Source organism: Brugia malayi, assembly GCF_000002995.4.
Source record: "Brugia malayi strain FR3 genome assembly, contig: Bm_v4_Chr2_contig_001, whole genome shotgun sequence".
NCBI classification, from domain to species: domain Eukaryota; kingdom Metazoa; phylum Nematoda; class Chromadorea; order Rhabditida; family Onchocercidae; genus Brugia; species Brugia malayi.
Window position 1 is genome coordinate 285,158 of NW_025062476.1, and position 17,322 is coordinate 302,479.

The 17,322-nt window shown below is 35.9% G+C and overlaps 4 protein-coding genes across 6 annotated transcripts; 1 reads left to right on the forward strand and 3 right to left on the reverse strand.

The window, feature by feature from the left end:
• Positions 1–341: 341 nt before the first annotated feature.
• Positions 342–1,568, reverse strand: Bm14036 (Eukaryotic translation initiation factor 5A-2, putative; the record flags this gene model as incomplete). The annotated part of the gene is made up of 4 exons (XM_001902936.2): positions 342–416; positions 560–700; positions 887–1,039; positions 1,443–1,568. 4 exons carry the CDS (start codon positions 1,566–1,568, stop codon positions 342–344), a joined length of 495 nt encoding a protein of 164 aa, XP_001902971.1.
• Positions 1,569–3,484: 1,916 nt separating this feature from the next.
• Positions 3,485–5,570, forward strand: Bma-lron-7 (Immunoglobulin I-set domain containing protein; the record flags this gene model as incomplete). Its single annotated transcript, XM_043077934.1, has 3 exons — positions 3,485–3,920; positions 4,035–4,310; positions 4,513–5,570. 3 exons carry the CDS (start codon positions 3,485–3,487, stop codon positions 5,568–5,570), a joined length of 1,770 nt encoding a protein of 589 aa, XP_042933868.1.
• Positions 5,571–6,845: 1,275 nt separating this feature from the next.
• Positions 6,846–10,453, reverse strand: Bm8185 (the record flags this gene model as incomplete). Of its 2 annotated transcripts, XM_043077935.1 has the most annotated exons (8): positions 6,846–7,026; positions 7,297–7,340; positions 7,565–7,712; positions 7,880–8,016; positions 8,534–8,758; positions 8,862–8,976; positions 9,357–9,606; positions 10,330–10,453. In XM_043077935.1, 8 exons carry the CDS (start codon positions 10,451–10,453, stop codon positions 6,846–6,848), a joined length of 1,224 nt encoding a protein of 407 aa, XP_042933869.1. The 2 variants fall into 2 exon arrangements, with proteins under 2 accessions (XP_042933869.1, XP_042933870.1); XM_043077936.1 differs by lacking the exons at positions 9,357–9,606; positions 10,330–10,453 and having other exon boundaries at positions 8,862–8,879.
• Positions 10,454–11,578: 1,125 nt separating this feature from the next.
• Positions 11,579–14,569, reverse strand: Bm14721 (Zinc finger, C2H2 type family protein; the record flags this gene model as incomplete). 2 transcript variants are annotated; one of them, XM_043077937.1, is made up of 9 exons in its annotated part: positions 11,579–11,747; positions 11,820–12,039; positions 12,153–12,389; positions 12,526–12,685; positions 12,845–12,937; positions 13,281–13,357; positions 13,603–13,696; positions 14,051–14,170; positions 14,363–14,569. In XM_043077937.1, the coding sequence occupies 9 exons, from the start codon at positions 14,567–14,569 to the stop codon at positions 11,579–11,581; spliced, it is 1,377 nt and encodes a 458-aa protein (XP_042933871.1). The 2 variants fall into 2 exon arrangements, with proteins under 2 accessions (XP_042933871.1, XP_042933872.1); XM_043077938.1 differs by lacking the exons at positions 12,845–12,937; positions 13,281–13,357; positions 13,603–13,696; positions 14,051–14,170; positions 14,363–14,569 and having other exon boundaries at positions 12,526–12,619.
• Positions 14,570–17,322: the final 2,753 nt, after the last annotated feature.

Here is a 17,322-nt window from a genome sequence, read left to right on the forward strand (position 1 = left end):
ATCAAAAAATTTAAGAACGTCACAAAGGAATTGTGCAACGATTGTTGCAAATATAATAATAATACATATAACCCCAACAGTAAGCACGACCAATTAATTAATCATAAATGATTACAATAACAGAAAAATATAGTTTTATGATGGTATATGACGTATGACCAAGTATGACGGACTGACACTACAAAAAGTAGCCAACGACAGGTAATGGGAACAAGTCGATGTGATGATATATTCTCCTTCCCACAAAAAAAAAAAAAAAAAAAAGCGAAACGTAACATTCGATAAGTGTCCTCAAACCAAACAATGACATGGACAATTCTGAGCACCGATCACCAAAGGCTTCATTTTTCTTCCTTGTTCGGCATATTCTTATAACCGAGTATCGCTTCCTCACCGCAAGCAGCAACAACGAGACACTTAAAATTCATAAGCGTCACATACAAAATACTTTTTTAAACTGCTATTACTACTACAAGGCATTAAATAAATGAATTTCTTTGTAGTGCGCATACAAGAATACTATGGGCTTTCTTTCTTAGTCAAATGGTCAAACGCTTACCAATATTCCATTCTCGTCTTTTTCATATGCCTGTTTGATTTGATCTCCCAAGTCACCCTCAGGTAACTTCAAGTCATCTTTTGTTTCACACGTATCTAGATCCATCAAGCTAACATAACCATCATCATTTATTGATAGGAGCTGCAAATGTAGTTAGCATAAATAAGAATAAACTTATTCAGTTTGAACACCGTCACTCCTAAATGTTATTTTCACATTTTGCATTGAAACTAATCATTTATTAGCTATGCAAATGTTCTACCCTGATGCAACAGAAAGTTATCGATCCTATTATATTGAAAAAAAGAAAAAAAACTGTGAATGAACCTGATATTCTTTACGCTTCACTACAGGAACATCCATATTATGAGTAGATGGACAAATATCTTCCAATTTCTTGCCAGTGAAGATATCCAAGCCAACAAGATGAACTTTGGCATGTCCGTGCTTACCAGTTTTTGAAGTGCTCATTTCAACAACCTGAATACATATTAGCTTTATCTAAGTAAACATCAAAGATTATAAATTAATATCACCAATAATAATCGTATCTCCGTTAAGAAATCCCATACTGAAGTTATTTATTGACAAAAGAGCTAGAGAGAAGATTCTTAAAACACCCTACTCTAACAATTCGAACCACCCTCCCTTCATCTCTTTTTCTCTGCAAAGAAACCAATTCATGAAAACGGCATAAAGTTTATCGTAAATAAAACTAAAAAGGAAGAAAATTCCGAAGTTTTAACCAACTATAGTTTACTGGTGTCGGAAATTCTGAAATTATTCACGTATACTAGAACACTCCTATTCTATTTATTTGATTGGATTAACATTACCAACCGACATGACTAACTCCTTCCATAAATTGAAAAATTATAATTACCTTGCACGGACGGCCTTTGAGCATAACGTTTTCATTTTTGCGAAGAGCAGAGCACTGCTTCGGATATGTTGTAGCAGCACCAGCATCGCCCGTATGAAAATCGTGATCGTGTTCGTGTTCTGCCATAGCCTACAGGAGATGGCGCACTGAAAAATGTTTTGAACCATAATTTGGCGACAATCACTAATATAAAACAACAAATTCTTAGGAAAAACATATAAACGAATCTCTGGTTGGCAAAAAAATACCTATTCTGTCTATCCACACAAATACCATCCGACAGATAATTTTTTAGAGCATACTTTAAGTTTTATTTTTAGAGCATACTTTAAGAGCATACTACAAGGATTAGCATATAATAAAGTAGATATGACATGAGTCAAAAAAAGTGGACGATGTCTGATGAATAGAACTTCCATTCCTCATATACCTCACTTGTAAAAAACACTAAAAATACTCCACCAAATAGTTCTGAGCATGCTAATTATCAAGTTAACTTATAGAGTCAATTATGATTAGCGGCAAAAATAATTTTCTTTACATATTTACACTGTTGCAATGTCTGACAGACAATACTGTAACCTAAATAACATTACCCATTACATGGCAATTTTATTCTTACCAGATATATTGAATTTAAGTTCATAAGTCACGATCCCACAAATTTAACTACTTTCTAATAAGAATGATGTAACGTCAATTGTTTACGAAACTGTGTTTGGTGGTTGAAATATATGATTCATTCCATTCACCGCAATTCACCATGACAAACAACGCACTGTCCCACTTAACCACTTTATCCATTCAAAAGGTCAAGCTTTCAGTTCTATTTATCGAATCAAGCATGACCCCAGTCAGTTCTAGCTGACACATTCACGCTAACCACGTGTTACCTTATGTTTGCTTTGCACTAGCTCAACAACTTAACAACATGAAATTCGTGTAACGAAACCATTAGGCTCACTAACACTTGAACTAAAGTCAAGAAAAAAGAGATTACTGCACAAAATAACTAGAAGTACTTACATATCTAATAAACGCGCAATGCACAGTTCTGCGTATTTATGTACGTGTGCGTGTAACTGACACAATCACGGGAAAAGCAGAGGTGGCACGTTGATCGAAGTAACGAGTTAACTCTTAGGAAGAACACGCAGTCTCAGACGATTGCTGCTCTGTTTGCATCGATTTCAGGGCCACGTCGATTTCAGGTCACGTGTCAGAGCAACACACTAGTACCAGCAGAAGCAAGGACAACAGACCCAACTGTCAGATCGAAAGAATGAAAACGAACCTCCGTCAAGCAGCCCTCCTTCTGATCCTAAACACGCTACCGTATCCCGAGGGGAATATCGCCACACTATAATGAGCCGATGTGAAGTTTGGCAGTGTTCTGCGGAAGGCGCGCTGTTTGAAGGTGGGTGGACGACGCTGTGACCTTTGCTTGGATTAGAGGACAAATCGATTGGTTGACCCGAGATATGGAGTGGTCAACGGTGAAGTACGACTGTGAGTTGAAATTTGATGAAGGAGTGGACAGTTCTATCAAGTTTGGTGTGAAAATATTGTTATTAGTTACTTGTTGCAAACTAAATTTGTAATAAATTCATAAACAGAAGATTGCGAATCGCAAATTTTCAATTCAAACTTTGACTCTGATCAATAAAGAAGGTAGAAATTTTTTGCAAATTCATGTGAAAAAACTTTAGGAAGTATGAGAAAGTGAAGAAAATTTACTAAAATTAAAAGTTGCTTTATTTGGATTTATCAAGATGACGGCATAGCATAGTAAACAATCGTAAGAGGTGAGAGGTCAGAGGGAAGAGTAATGAACAGGAAGAGAATCGGAAAGAGCAAGGTCTCTTTAGATTCGCATTACTAGAAAAGGTCAAGGAAGAGTTGCGTCGACTTCTATTTTCTCGTCTCATTTCTTCGCTGATTACTTTCGTGCTTCACTCTCGACTCATCTACCTAAGCAAGCAGTCCACCGCGACCTGTTTTCTGTTATCTGGCCAATTCTTAGCTCACTACCGCTGGAAGCAATGGGCCTGTCCTGTCTTCTGGCTCTATTCTGCCTATCGGTGCTTTGCTTCCATGGCTGTGGCACCACTCCTTGTTCCGAACTGTGTCGCTGTTATTCTCGAGAAAATGTGCGTGTAATGGACTGTTCGCATTCCACGCTGCAAAGATTTGTTCCCTTCGAAACGATTCTCAACGATTCGCAGTCCTATAACTCGGCCAAACCCATCTCGAATAATTATGAATTTAGTCTTTCGGAAGTGGTAGAAGTAGACATTTCACACAGCAATTTGGAAAATGTCCCAAGTTTCGATGGTTTTTATCACCTAAAACGATTGAATTTGGCATATAATAAAATACGCAGTGTTTCGGATGAGGCATTGGCATCTCTAAGATATTTGGAAGAACTAAATTTATCGCACAATCAAATTTCTTACATTTCCGGAATTGCATTTAAAAGTTTGTTTTCTCTTCAAAAAATAGATCTTGGTTGGAACATGCTGAAAACTTTGTCATTTTCTCAGGACATTCCCAACCTGAAAGAGCTCTATTTAAATGATAACTTAATTGAAGATATTCTTCCGGAACTGCCGCTGAACTTTTCAAGTCTCAAAACACTTTCACTTGCTAATAACACAATATCCCACTTACAATCGAAATCACTGATGAAATGTTACAAACTAGAAAATTTGAATTTGGCTCGGAATCCTTTCCTAGAAGTACCGGCTCAAGCTCTACGTCATGTTGCATCAACATTGGTTAAGTTAAATCTCAGTTCGACACATATTACAACAATTAGAAGTGATGATTTCGCTAACCTTCTCGTTATTCAGGAGATTGATTTGTCCAGTAAGTTTATTTGATTGAAATTTCTTACTGCAGATAAGTCCTTGTTGTTTACCTGTGTTGAATGTGGTTATTCGTCAAACTTTGTCAAACACTTTTCTCAATTTGTTTGGAATTTCTATGCTCTCATCTAATCACATATTTTTGTGACAAGTTGTTTTGATAGTTTGCAGTACAACTCACTTTTTACCTCTTGCTATTGCAGATACGAAAATGGCAAAGATAGAAGAGAATTCGTTCCGAAATCTTCCCAAACTGCTGCAACTTCACCTGAATGATAATCAGGAACTGAAAGAGATTCATCATGCCGCATTCCGGTCTCTACCCTCACTGCTGCTCCTTCACCTTCACAACTGTAATTTATCGTGCTTGCATGACCTCAACCCACAACTGTTCCAATCTCTTCAGCGTTTGACCCTGCATGGCAATCCACTTCTTTTTAATTGCAATCTAACATGGCTTCAGCACTTCAGACATACTACTGTATTAGACAGACAAGGAATAAAATGTATTAGTAATAGCAAAAGATATCAGGATTTGCATACTTCCGGAAAATCTCCCCCAAGGATAGTTGGTTTGCCTGCTGCTACCGCTGTTATGGAGAGACAGAGATTAGTCCTGACTTGCAATGCGATCGGTAACCCAAGACCAACTGTCCAGTGGCGAGATCCAACGGATACTGAAACTCCAAAAGGGCAATTCTTAATTTTTGAAGAAATCAATCAGAATCAATCCGGTACCTATCACTGCTTAGCATACTCTGAAGCAGGTTCAGTTGAAGCAAAAATTTCTGTGGAGGTCATCCCTGATCTTAGATTGCAAGTATTTTCTATCAATTCAACAGTGGCATTAGTGACCTGGAACGGAAGACTTCCGGTTATTACATCCAGACTTCGTATTCGATTTCGAGACAATTCGACAGAATTCGTGAGAGATGCAGAAGTGGACGAGGAAAAGATAGCAGTTCGATTCTTTCGAGAAATATTTGCGGACAGTGTCGAAGTTTGCCTGCTGGATGGTGAAACGGAGTTGATTTGTGATTATTTTGATAATCGAGATGAGAAGCAAGGTAGCTTCTTGTACCTAAATCTTTTCATTATTTTATTTTGCTTCTTGCTTTGTATTTATAGTCTGAAATCTAAGCTTAAGCAAGTAGATCGGACAGTTAAAATGATGAGGATGACAATTAATCTGGATAGGGGTCCAGTATTTTACAATTCCAACGCTTTAGCAATCGAAATTGTGAGTAGGACAGAGTTATAAATTGTATTAACATATACAATTTAGTTGATCATTTGTATGCAATACTTTGTTGATTTTTCATTGAGTTGTTGTGGAATCCTTTGAAATAATGAATTTATGCAAAACATTCAGAATTAAACATATTTGACAAAGTTTAGCTTTTTTTTAAGCTGGCTGATTTTTCAAAAGCTCCATTTCAGTTGAAAAAGTCTTTGCTTGGGTAAGCAGTCCTTTTTACCTCTTTGGGAAAAGGAAAAAGTTCTCACTTATCATTGCTCGGAAGAAAGTGTTGAAACACGTTTTAGTTACGGACAATCCTGTTAGATACATCTGCAATCGTTTGTCGCTTGCACTCCAAAAGTGATAAATAAATTAAAAATAAGCTAATATATATATATATATATATATATATATTTAATATAAATTAATATATTTTTATTAATAGTTTGTTTAAAAAAAAAAAGCGAATCGAATTAAATTTCGCATTAACAAATTTTATTTTTCCTTCTTTTTATACTGACTTATAGTTTAATTTATCAATTATCTTTTATAATCACCAATTAGCAATCTTCGTTACATTATGAATAGACCGTGTGAAATGCATTGCATTCCCTGGCAATTATTAAAGATTAATGTTTGTGAGGTGAACAAATGATAGGTGTAGATGTTTTCGATAGATATTAAAATTAAATTATTATTATTATTATTACACAGTCTTATTCACTGAGCAACCTATAAATATAGAAATAAAATTTACAACACTAATAGATCTGATCAATATTTCGAAATTTTAACGAATCTCTTTTTCAAATGTTCTTGGTTTATGGTTTATGTAGTTTCAAAGTATCCGAATGGATTTATCCAGTTATTGTTATGAGGCTATGAAAATTAGAAAGATGAGTTAGAAAAGAATTAGAAAAAGGTTAGCTTTTAGCTACAATGCTAAATTGAAATATACAAAGAGAGAAATTGGATTTTTCTTCGAAAATTACTTGAGTATCTCATATAAATTGAGTTGAACACCTCATAACTGTTTTAGGATTGATCAATCAAGTCAATCAATTTCAATTACGTCCAATTTGCTCAGTAATTAATTGATTGAATATAATTAGTTTATTAATTTCACCCAGTGCAATGCTTTAGAAGACATATAGGACTGATTCCAGGTGTCTTTTGTTGAAGTTTCTGTTGAAACAAAACTCATTTCAAAACTGAAGCTTTATCCATTAAATTGAAAAGACAATTACAATGAATGTAATTTGCATATTTGACAGTAAATTTTAAGAATGATGTAATTTATGATGCCACCACTACTCTTGACTGACATTTTTTGGCGTGCTTTTGGAAGTGTATTCGACGTTGAAACATTTGTTTGCAAGTTGGACAGACATACTTGCACTCTGTATTATGGATATCCGAATGAATTCGTAAGTCATTCCGACGTACGAAGCGCTTCTCGCATTGTTCACATTTGTATCTAAAGTGATAATCAATTACGCATGCAAAACATCAACAGAAATACGATAACGTCACGGAATATCTGAATTGCTGCTCTTCAAGTTACGATAATAATAAGTGTTAATGAGATGAGGAATTGATGATTGAATTACTGATAAAGAAAATTAAGATGATAACGCTTACGTTTACGCCATGACAGAAAATAATGGATTGATTAATTAGCAAGAAGGAACGTCATCTCAATCTTACAAATGGCTAATTTTAAAACCGAATAAGGGAAAAGACATACGGTCGCACGTGAGTGTGAATAGAGCGAATATGCGCTGCCAAAGCCTGTAATGCACTTGGAAGGAGAAAACGTAGGAATCAGTCACGTTGGACTGACGTGCATTCATGTAAAGTCTGTTCACGTAGTATCCTTCAAGTATATCACTGGGAAGTGAACTACTTTTTTTATTAATAACCATTGTTAGAGAGTACTTTGTTTTGAAAGAGACCAAAAAAAGATGAAATCTTTGCAATTTTTACAAGTAAAACAACAATTTAGTCTGTATTACTTTGGAACACTTGAAACCCGCGTGTGTGCATTGTTTATAGGGACATACGTAAACGTAGTTCAAATGACACATCATATCGTGTCGGCGCAAACATCCCTGTCGACCAAACACTGCCGAACATTTGGTGCATTTAAATGGGCGCAAATTTCTAAACATATATTTGAATGTTTCTATGAACTAAATTGTTGTAAGTGGGATTGTGCTATCTTCTCGCTTTTCATCTTTACAGCGACCTACTCTATTTTATTACCCAAATTATGCCTAGGAGATGTCCTACGGGAAATTTCTTCCCAATAAGTAAGAAGTGAAACGAACAAATGTATGACAGCCACATGCTCACGAAGCAGCGAAGCAGTTGGAAATTCTCTCTGGCAAATTTCACATTTTGGTCGTATGCGCACTTCATGTTGTCGTCTTTGATGCTTTTGAACGGCAGCACAAGTTCGAAATAACTACAATATTCATAAACTTACAATCATATCAAATTGTCCCATAAAAGTATACAATTCCTGAAGTGTCTTTGTCATAAGGGAAAGTATAATTTGCGCTTCGTTTCATATCTTCTCGAAATGTGTGTGTGTGTGTGTGTGTGTGTGTGTGTGTGTGTGTGTGTGTGTGTGTGTGTGTGTGTGTGTGTGTGTGTGTGTGTGTGTGTGTGTGTGTGTGTGTGTGTGTGTGTGTGTGTGTGTGTGTGTGTACAAAATCCCATCATATGTTCAAGTTGCATGCAGTGAAATGTTGAATTCAAACAGATTGCAGCGCTGATAGGTGAAGCCAATGCGGAAGTGAACACGCATCAATCACGCTTGCAATTTGAGCAGTACAGATCTGATCAAATTTATTTTACGCACTATTACACTTTCTGAGGATGTCTTAGTGACATGCTTGTGATAAGCTGCTGCTAACTCAGTCTACACCTGTGACAAATTCAGCTTAGGGTGTCCTCATAGGGCATTATGAACTACGTACCGTGTTACACTTCAAACATCTATACCGCTTGCCACGTATACGTTTCGTGTAAACCTCATTATTTGGATGATAGAGCAACAAATGGGTTTGTATGTTGTGTTTCAGAGTGAAAGCACTGTCACATATGTCACAGAGATACTGTTTATTTCGAAAGCGTTGATATTTTTGTCGGTCATTTCTTGCAGGAGATAATGTCCTGTGTCGTCTTGAGACAATAAACACTTCCTGAAAACATGCATACTCTGCTTAACATGCTCACTGCAAGCTCGTCATGCATAACTGCATGTGGCATGCTTTTCACCTCTTTACGAACCTTCTTATTACTTACCTCGACATCTTTGCACATTATTTCCGACGCAACGTCAGCACTATTCTTTAGCACGTGCGTCGGATATCGATCCTTGTGACGTTCTGGCGTTATTAATTTTATATCTGTTTTTTTGCTAAATAGAATTATCAAATTAAACGCATTTCTAAATGACGAAAAGAAATGACTGACACTGTTCCTAACATATTATCCACTAACACGCACGTTTCGTATACGGAAACTAGATAAAGTAGCTTCTTGGAGAAAGGAATCATTGCTCAGCTTCTGACGAATTTGTCAAATTAAACAAACTACAATTTGTATAGTAATAAAAGGAGTACTCAATTTACAGCAATATGCTTAGATATACTTCACTGAATCATCTCATTACATAAATCCTCAGGTATTCAGGTACACATGCACTTGAGTGAAAGGATGTCACCATGAAATGCTTAGGATATTGCTTTCCAGTAAGTATCAGAGCAGTATTACATCAGAAATGTGAGGATGACATACCGCCGAGTGATATTTTGATCGATACAGACTGATCGCTTCTCAGCAAAATTTTGCTGAACTTTTGCTGCAACATTTTCTTGGCAATTTTCGATGATTTTTATTTGATAATTTGCGTACTTTGCACAGCAATCACTTTGCAAGCCGAAAATTTCGTCTAACACATAATCGACTGATATCGTCGGATTGGTTCCTTCTTTGTGCTGCATCCGTACCCGTGGTTGTGGGACTTCATGATGGGGACAGCATGCACCTGCATCACATATACAAGTAATTACCTTATTCAGTGACAATCTTGGTGACATCGCTGCTGAATTTCATTCTATTCATACTTAGATTAAATATATTTGTATATAATTATTTGTTTAGTTCATTATCTATCAAACATCAATCGCCATAAATTCCACTAATTAGTAATGTATGCTTTACAAGTTTTTTGTGAGAAAGTGCGTTACTGTCTAAGTAAATTATATGAGAAAGTAATGAAAGTAGAGAAAGTAATTCTAGTCTAGTAATGAAAGTAGAGAAAGTAATTCTAGTCTAGTAATGAAAGTAGAGAAAGTAATTCTAGTCTAGTAATGAAAGTAGAGAAAGTAATTCTAGTCTAGTAATGAAAGTAGAGAAAGTAATTCTAGTCTAGTAATGAAAGTAGAGAAAGTAATTCTAGTCTAGTAATGAAAGTAGAGAAAGTAATTCTAGTCTAGTAATGAAAGTAGAGAAAGTAATTCTAGTCTAGTAATGAAAGTAGAGAAAGTAATTCTAGTCTAGTAATGAAAGTAATATAAGCATATGCAAATGCAACTTTTCGAAGTAAAAGCTCAAGTTGATTAAAGTTCATTTGCAGAGCATAGAAAAGAAATAAAAGAGTGACCTATGTCATGACACGACTGCTCTGTCCCCAACTCATTCTCAGTGATAACTTTTCCACTAGTGATAAGAAGGAATACCGAACAGTCTTCCGAAAGTGATATACTACCTTCAACGCAGTAAAAGCAGAGTTCATCGTAGTCGGATGGCTCGTAGAAGAGATCAGCAATACACGGAGCAATTCGATGGGACAGCTTCTCTTCATAGATGCAACCGTGCCATGCGGATGACATTTCCAAAACTATCTCTCCTGTATGCTAATTTTCCTTTCACCTTCACATATTTGCATAAGGTGTAAATATCTATCTTCTTCTCTTCTTTTCAATCTCTTCTTCTTCTGTGACTTCTCGAATAAGTATTTCGCTTTTCCAGTCTCGAATGTAAATTCATCGAACAATCATTAAGGTATTCTGCATTAGCTAGAAACATCACAGTCCAGTTTAGTCACAAGTTGTTTCTTTTGTGCTCATAAATTTATCGCCCCCTCTCGTTTTGATAGTGAATTTGTTTATCAAAACATTATAAGTGTTTAGATACCGAGCGCTAGGCTCAATTGTCCATCGTTGATCAGCAATCTAAACTTTCAGATTGTAGAAGTTTGTATAGCATTAAACTAAAAAAATTTATTTATCAACGATGACAAGGAAACAGTTTTTCTATTTTCTATATTCATTCAACAAAATCAATCTTTCGCCACTCTCTTTCATAGTTTTTGAAGAGTACATTTCATGGATTCCTTTGTCAGTCCGTCATCAAAAGTCACACTGAAGAAATACGTAGAACAGAGAGGATTGTATGATTCCCACAAATTACCCTTCAATAGCTATCATTAGTATATTCATAGAGCATTTGAATGTCTAGCATTTGAAGCACCTGTATAAGAATTTCATTCTCTTATGTGTTTACCTGGATTAATCGAGACATGTATCATAAAACATGATCGAGAATTAATACTAACGGAAGTGTACGAAACACAATTTAGTCTTCAACATACTTTATGGTACACAATTTTATCATCCTTTATTGAAATTAATCACGAAACATCTTGATAATGTCTATCGTTATCATATCAAAGGTGAAGTGACTAGCATTACTGATTAATTTACAAATGAGAAAAATCCAAGTGATACTTCCATTTCACGTTCCTCTCCTCCAGATCTGTGTGCTACGGAATCGATCTTTCAGATATGGCAGCAACAGTGTTTGGGATGGCTATCACAATACCTGTCTCTCATATGTCACCGAACTCAAGGATTTACTTAATAAGATGACCTGAAACTTAAGAATTGGGGAAAAATCAATTGCAAATATTGGAAAAATTAATTCTCAGGAAATAGTGGGATCGACTGCTAAAGCTATTATTTTAATTGATGCTGGTGCTGCGGGTGCATTTTTTTGTAGTGTGTGGCGAGATTGACCGAATCCGTAGAAGCGTACGAGCAATGAGTACACGTGAATTTTCTTGAGAACATATCGGAAGTGTGTTTGAAGAGTACGTGCTGCTGAAGTGACCGCTCTGTTTGTCCTCTGAAATATATTTCCACTTGTTCATAAGTTGGAAACACGTAATGTCGAGAAAGGTGCTCAGAGGTTACGGACCGATATCTGCAGTGTGAGCAGGGAAAGCTCGGTTCTTCCGGTTCCGTGTGCACCACTATATGGTCCAACATTTCTTGCTGTGAATTTGTTTGCTTCTTGCACTGCGGGCACTGGTAGTTTTGGCCAGTTTTGGTATAGCATTGCAGGTGTCGGCTTATGTGCTTCTCGAGCATTGCAGGGCTCTTCGATATATGTCTGCACAGGACACACTTGCGAGAACCTAAATGAAATAAAATTTGAAGGAAATTTCATGTCAAACAGAAAATGTCGAACAGATTTGAGTGAGAAAGAAACTTCGAAATTTAAATTTGTTTGTTACCAGCAAAAGCTTACCTAAATCAATATTTTCAGGCAATGGTACATGATGCCGATAAAATTTGTGGAAATGAATATAACGCGCTTCACGGGTGCTAAACTTGCAACCTTCTTCATCGCATCGTATTGGTGGGTTACGGTGATAAATTGTGACGTGATACGATACCGAGTTGTAGCGACCGTATACTTTTTGGCATACTGTACACATGTAGCCGGATGGAACTCTTTCAATGTATTTCTTATTTCGACACCAACCTCAATCGCTGAGCAGTTAGGAACGGTTGAGGAAGCATTACTTTCTAATCAGATAACATCAGACATGTCTGACCGGTTTGAAGGAAAATCATTTCTCAGCTGTATCAGGAAAAAGTGTCAAAGGACAGGAAAGTACCTTCACGGTCACTGCTAGGTATAATCACTTCACTTTTCTGTTCTCCTGCATTATTACTTACAGCACGTCTTATCGGTTGACGCCACAACTCCATCTGCTCAGCAGTGCAACTTGCTGCTGGTTCATCGATAAAAGTTTGCAGTTGTGATGCCGAATCAAACTGGAAAGTTATACTTACCAAAAAGCAACAATAAACTAAAAAGGTATCAAAGACAATTTCCAGCAATCTCATAAGCCTCTACAGCAGCTTAAAAGTACCACTGAGTATTACTACACGTCCTAAGAAAGGATGAATTAAACAGTTAGCAGTGTAACTTACTGCATGCTGGTTTCTTCTTCGGTTCTTCTCGATAACTTCCGTGGAAACGTGAGAAAACATGCGACCGTTTGGGAATAGTAAATTGCCGTAAGTCTGAAAAGGATTGATTTATGATCCAAAAAATCAATGAGTGAATTCATAAAGTAATAATGCAGTAGCTCAAACTCAAAGTGACAGAAGCGGACGCATGTCTCGAATGGGAATAGAGTGGCGGCAGTTTATGTGACACAGCAACACGAGATGACGTGACAGGAAGCAGAAGCGGTAAGAAGCGGAAACTTTGCAACAACGAGCAGTAACGTCTTACAGTGATGCACAAGATACAAGCATCAATGACATAAGTTTCTCTGATAACTTTTATTCAGTCCAAAAGTTAGTGAAAAACTTGCGGCAAAGAAATTATTGTTATTTGGCTTGAAACATCTAAATTTCTTACCCATTGCATACTTTGCACGACACGCTGCGTCCACTCTTTCACCACTGCAGGTGAAGTAACTGTCGGTATATGCAAATCTTAATTTCAGCACTTACAAAGACTAACTTTATCCTTTCAAACTTTCAGCAGCAGATGTTAGCAATTTTTATAGTCACTTCTGCTACATCACTTGTTCTCTACAACTAATTGATATCATCTCTTCTTCATCCCTCAAACTAATTAATTGGACAATAAAGTCGGTGTCAAGACTAAAGCTGAGATTGTTATTTTCTGTATTTTGACTACGAACTGAACGAATGAAGTAAACTGAATCATTCGATACCTGACGAATGTATTACTGATAGCGTATCCTGTTCAGGTAATTGCATCAGGTTAAGCACTCCATGGATTCCATATAGCATTGCTAGTCGTTTAAGCTATAAAAAGTTGGTAGTAATTAAACTTTTGAATTGCATCTGACACATTAGCAATGCTAGAAAATTCTTTTTTTTAATTACAAAAAGAGCGAATAAAAATCATTTGAAATTTTATTGAAACTGTAAATGTTAATCTTTCCCCTTTAAAAAAAAAAAAAAAAAATGCATCTAGTAAAAGATGGAATAATGTTTTCAATATATTTTAGTTATTTTTATTTTCAAATATATTTAAAAAAAAAACTTTTTTAAAATTATTGCATTTGAAATAGCTTTGGTCATGTAGTTTGAAAGCTGCAGATTGAAGTGAATGAGCACAAAATGGCATTTCTAATAAATGTCTCTAAAATGATTTACAATATTTGGTTCACAATTGGTTGTTTCGAGTGAACCAGTATACATGAAACTGATCAGAGCTTCTAGGCAATTGACTTCATCAATGGATTTCAAATTTAAATTGACCTCTTGCAAACCGACCTGAAAATCTGCACATTTTAGCCTTTTTGTCTGATTATTTCAACGTTCATGTGTTAAATTTAAATTTTAACATTTTCCATTATATATAACTGTTGACATTTAAAAAGTTCCTATATCGTCGTTCTGTCATTGCTCTCAGTGCAAATTTGGTTTAGATTCTGATGAATGCAAGCTCGAACGGATGTGCTGCACCTTTCTGATCATATCACAAGGTAGATCCTTCAGAATATTGCTGGAGCAGTGTATGATTATCTTGTGAACAAGGATGTGCTTAGTGTCACCGTCCATAGTGTCCACACGAATGCTGCAGTCGAGAAGCTCACCCCTTTGGCGACATTGATGCAATCTTCGGACTAAAGCGCTGCAGTGGTCGTGCGCCCTCAGTATTGGTGACAGCATCCTGAAATGACCCTTTTATACGCACCGCTTAAGAAAATAATGAAAAAGAGCTTTCCTGCTAGCACTCTACAACATGAATCTAAGTCAAGATGCATCCTACTTCTGCTTCAAAGTGGCTATAAAACGTTGTGTGCTCTACAGTAAACGTTGTGTGCTCTACAGTAAACGTTGTGTGCTCTACAGTAAACGTTGTGTGCTCTACAGTAAACGTTGTGTGCTCTACAGTAAACGTTGTGTGCTCTACAGTAAACGTTATGTGCTCTACAGTAAACCCACAATCAAATTTTCCACTTTCGGACAATTTGAAAAGTTCGCGGATATCCTATCTGCAAGATTTTATTTTTATTAAATACTTGAAGCACATTGTTTGCAACTACCAAATAGAACAGAAAGGTTACAATGAGAGCTAACTGAAAATAAGACAGCAAATATGACTGTTTGCTTTTATACGAGCAGATAGATATTCGAGACTCGCTGTTAGCCAGCCATAAAGTTCTCCTTTTACGATGTCGCTGGAAGGGAGAGCGAAAGTAAAAACGATTAACTCTTCCGGACGCAAATAAAATAGCAAACATTTAATCATTTCTCTAAAACGGAGCACTGTAACTCTCAGAGTCATAGCCTTAGTTGACACGGACAAGAAACAAGAAACACTGACGACAAATATTTAAATGGAGAATGGAATGCTCCTCATCTACTTTGCCTGATGACAAATAGTATTACAGGTAAGCAACATTATCTGAACTTTAATCCTTCACAGTTTTAGACTAATGTCCTTTTTTTTTTTTTTTTTTTTAAACCCTTCAGCTTGTCAAAGCAGTGGTTTTTTTCTGCTTTTCAACCATCAAAAACTTGAAATAAAATTTAACTTTATTTTTGGATTATTTCTCTATAACGAGCATTCTAGTTATAGTAATCAAATTGTTATTTTAGTGATAGTACCATTAAACTTGCAGTTTTTTAACATTCAATCTTAACACTTATCAAGTAGCATTCACTAATATCAAACACAGAAGAAAGCAAGAAAAGATTTAAAATCCTTCCAAAACAACAAATGAAAGTAAGATGAGCTCGAAAGCAGATTAAATTGAATTTCTAAAAATTACATCTCTTATGCATGTGACATAGTTCTGGCGAAGAATCTCGACTACAAGTAGCTAGCAAGTCAGTAGTGACAGTGTCACCCAGTCCATTTCAAGCTTGCTAGCAGAAGTCACAATGTTATATATGACGGAACAGAGTCGTGAATAGGCGTAGAAGCTGGTCCTGGCTAATATCACCTCTTAACATTGTCACCGAAAATGCACTTTTGCACTTCGTATGCTTTCTTTGATGTGTATTTATTGTAATGTTATCATATCACTCACTGGTCGTCATTATCATCACAAAACGTTAAGATAAACAAGAAGAAATCCAGCATTTTCCTATTAGCAACAGTAGAGTTGTCGAGATGAGTCTTTTTTGATTCATTTAATGAAGAGTTTAGAAATAGTGAAGCATTGATTGATAACGAATGGCTATAAGTTGTTATCGGTATTTTTGAAAATAAAATTATTCTACTGATCGATGCTTAAGAAAAAGCAGTATCTAGAAACACTCTTGATATGATCGAGATTTCTCATTGGTGATCTTTGATTTACAAGGTTTGGCTTTTAGCAAACACAAATCTTGTTATCAGCAGTAATAACTTATGAATTTTGTACGTCCTATAAGTGCGAATGTCTCGAGAAGAAATGATGATATTCGCTGATAATAGTGACATGGAACATTTCTGCACTTCAAATTGATACGAACAGATTAGTGCTCCCTACTGATAAGCAATATTTCGCATTCCTTCTCTCAAAATATGTCTTTTTTTCGAGCTGAACACGGAGAAAAGTAACAACCTTTATTTCTGAATATTAGCATCACGAATTCCTTATCAGTGAAAAGAAGTTTATCAGCAATGGAACAACCTTTCTTCTATTTCCCTCCTTCTGATAGCTTGATGGACTAGAATTTAAGAATTTAAGAGAAGTAGCAAATGTCGCAGGAATGGAAAGCTTTATTGGCAGAAATATGTGAATAATTCCTAGCACTCTTAATCCGAGAATTTGAGACTATTTTCACAATTACATAATCAAACAAAAGACCAAAATGCAACTAAACTAATCGAAATAGTACCGAAATCACAGAGAGGAGCTCTTTTCCATCCTGCAGTGATAAGTTTGATCGTCTTATCAGTTTAACAGTACATGTAGATTTATCTCGAACAACTACAACTTACTACACTTTATCCAAAGCGATTTTCGCAACTTTGAAGTTTCCATGCTACGAATAGCAATTCTTTATCTGCTGCGCTATTTGTAGCAGATCGGAATTGGCGCAAATATCTCTGTAAATGCGCAACAGAGTGATTAATGTGAGGTACAAATGTCCACCATCGATTTATCTTTTCTCAGTTGCTCTAAAACTTTGAATAACGATTTTCCTAAGTGAACGATTTGTATCACACAACCGATTCATCAATCTGTCTACAGAGCTTTCTTGCCAAAATCTTTCTTTTTCCATCAATAATTTTCTCTCATAAATACACTGACAACAACTAGTTCAAAATTCTAAAAAAAATTTTTTTTTTCAGCTAAATAATAAAATACGATTTATTCTCCGGGATAGAAGAAGTAATAGAAGAAGCATTAAGCACTTCTTGCAATGACATGACATCTTATTTATTCCTATCAAAGGTAAACATCACACATTAGCAGATCATACTT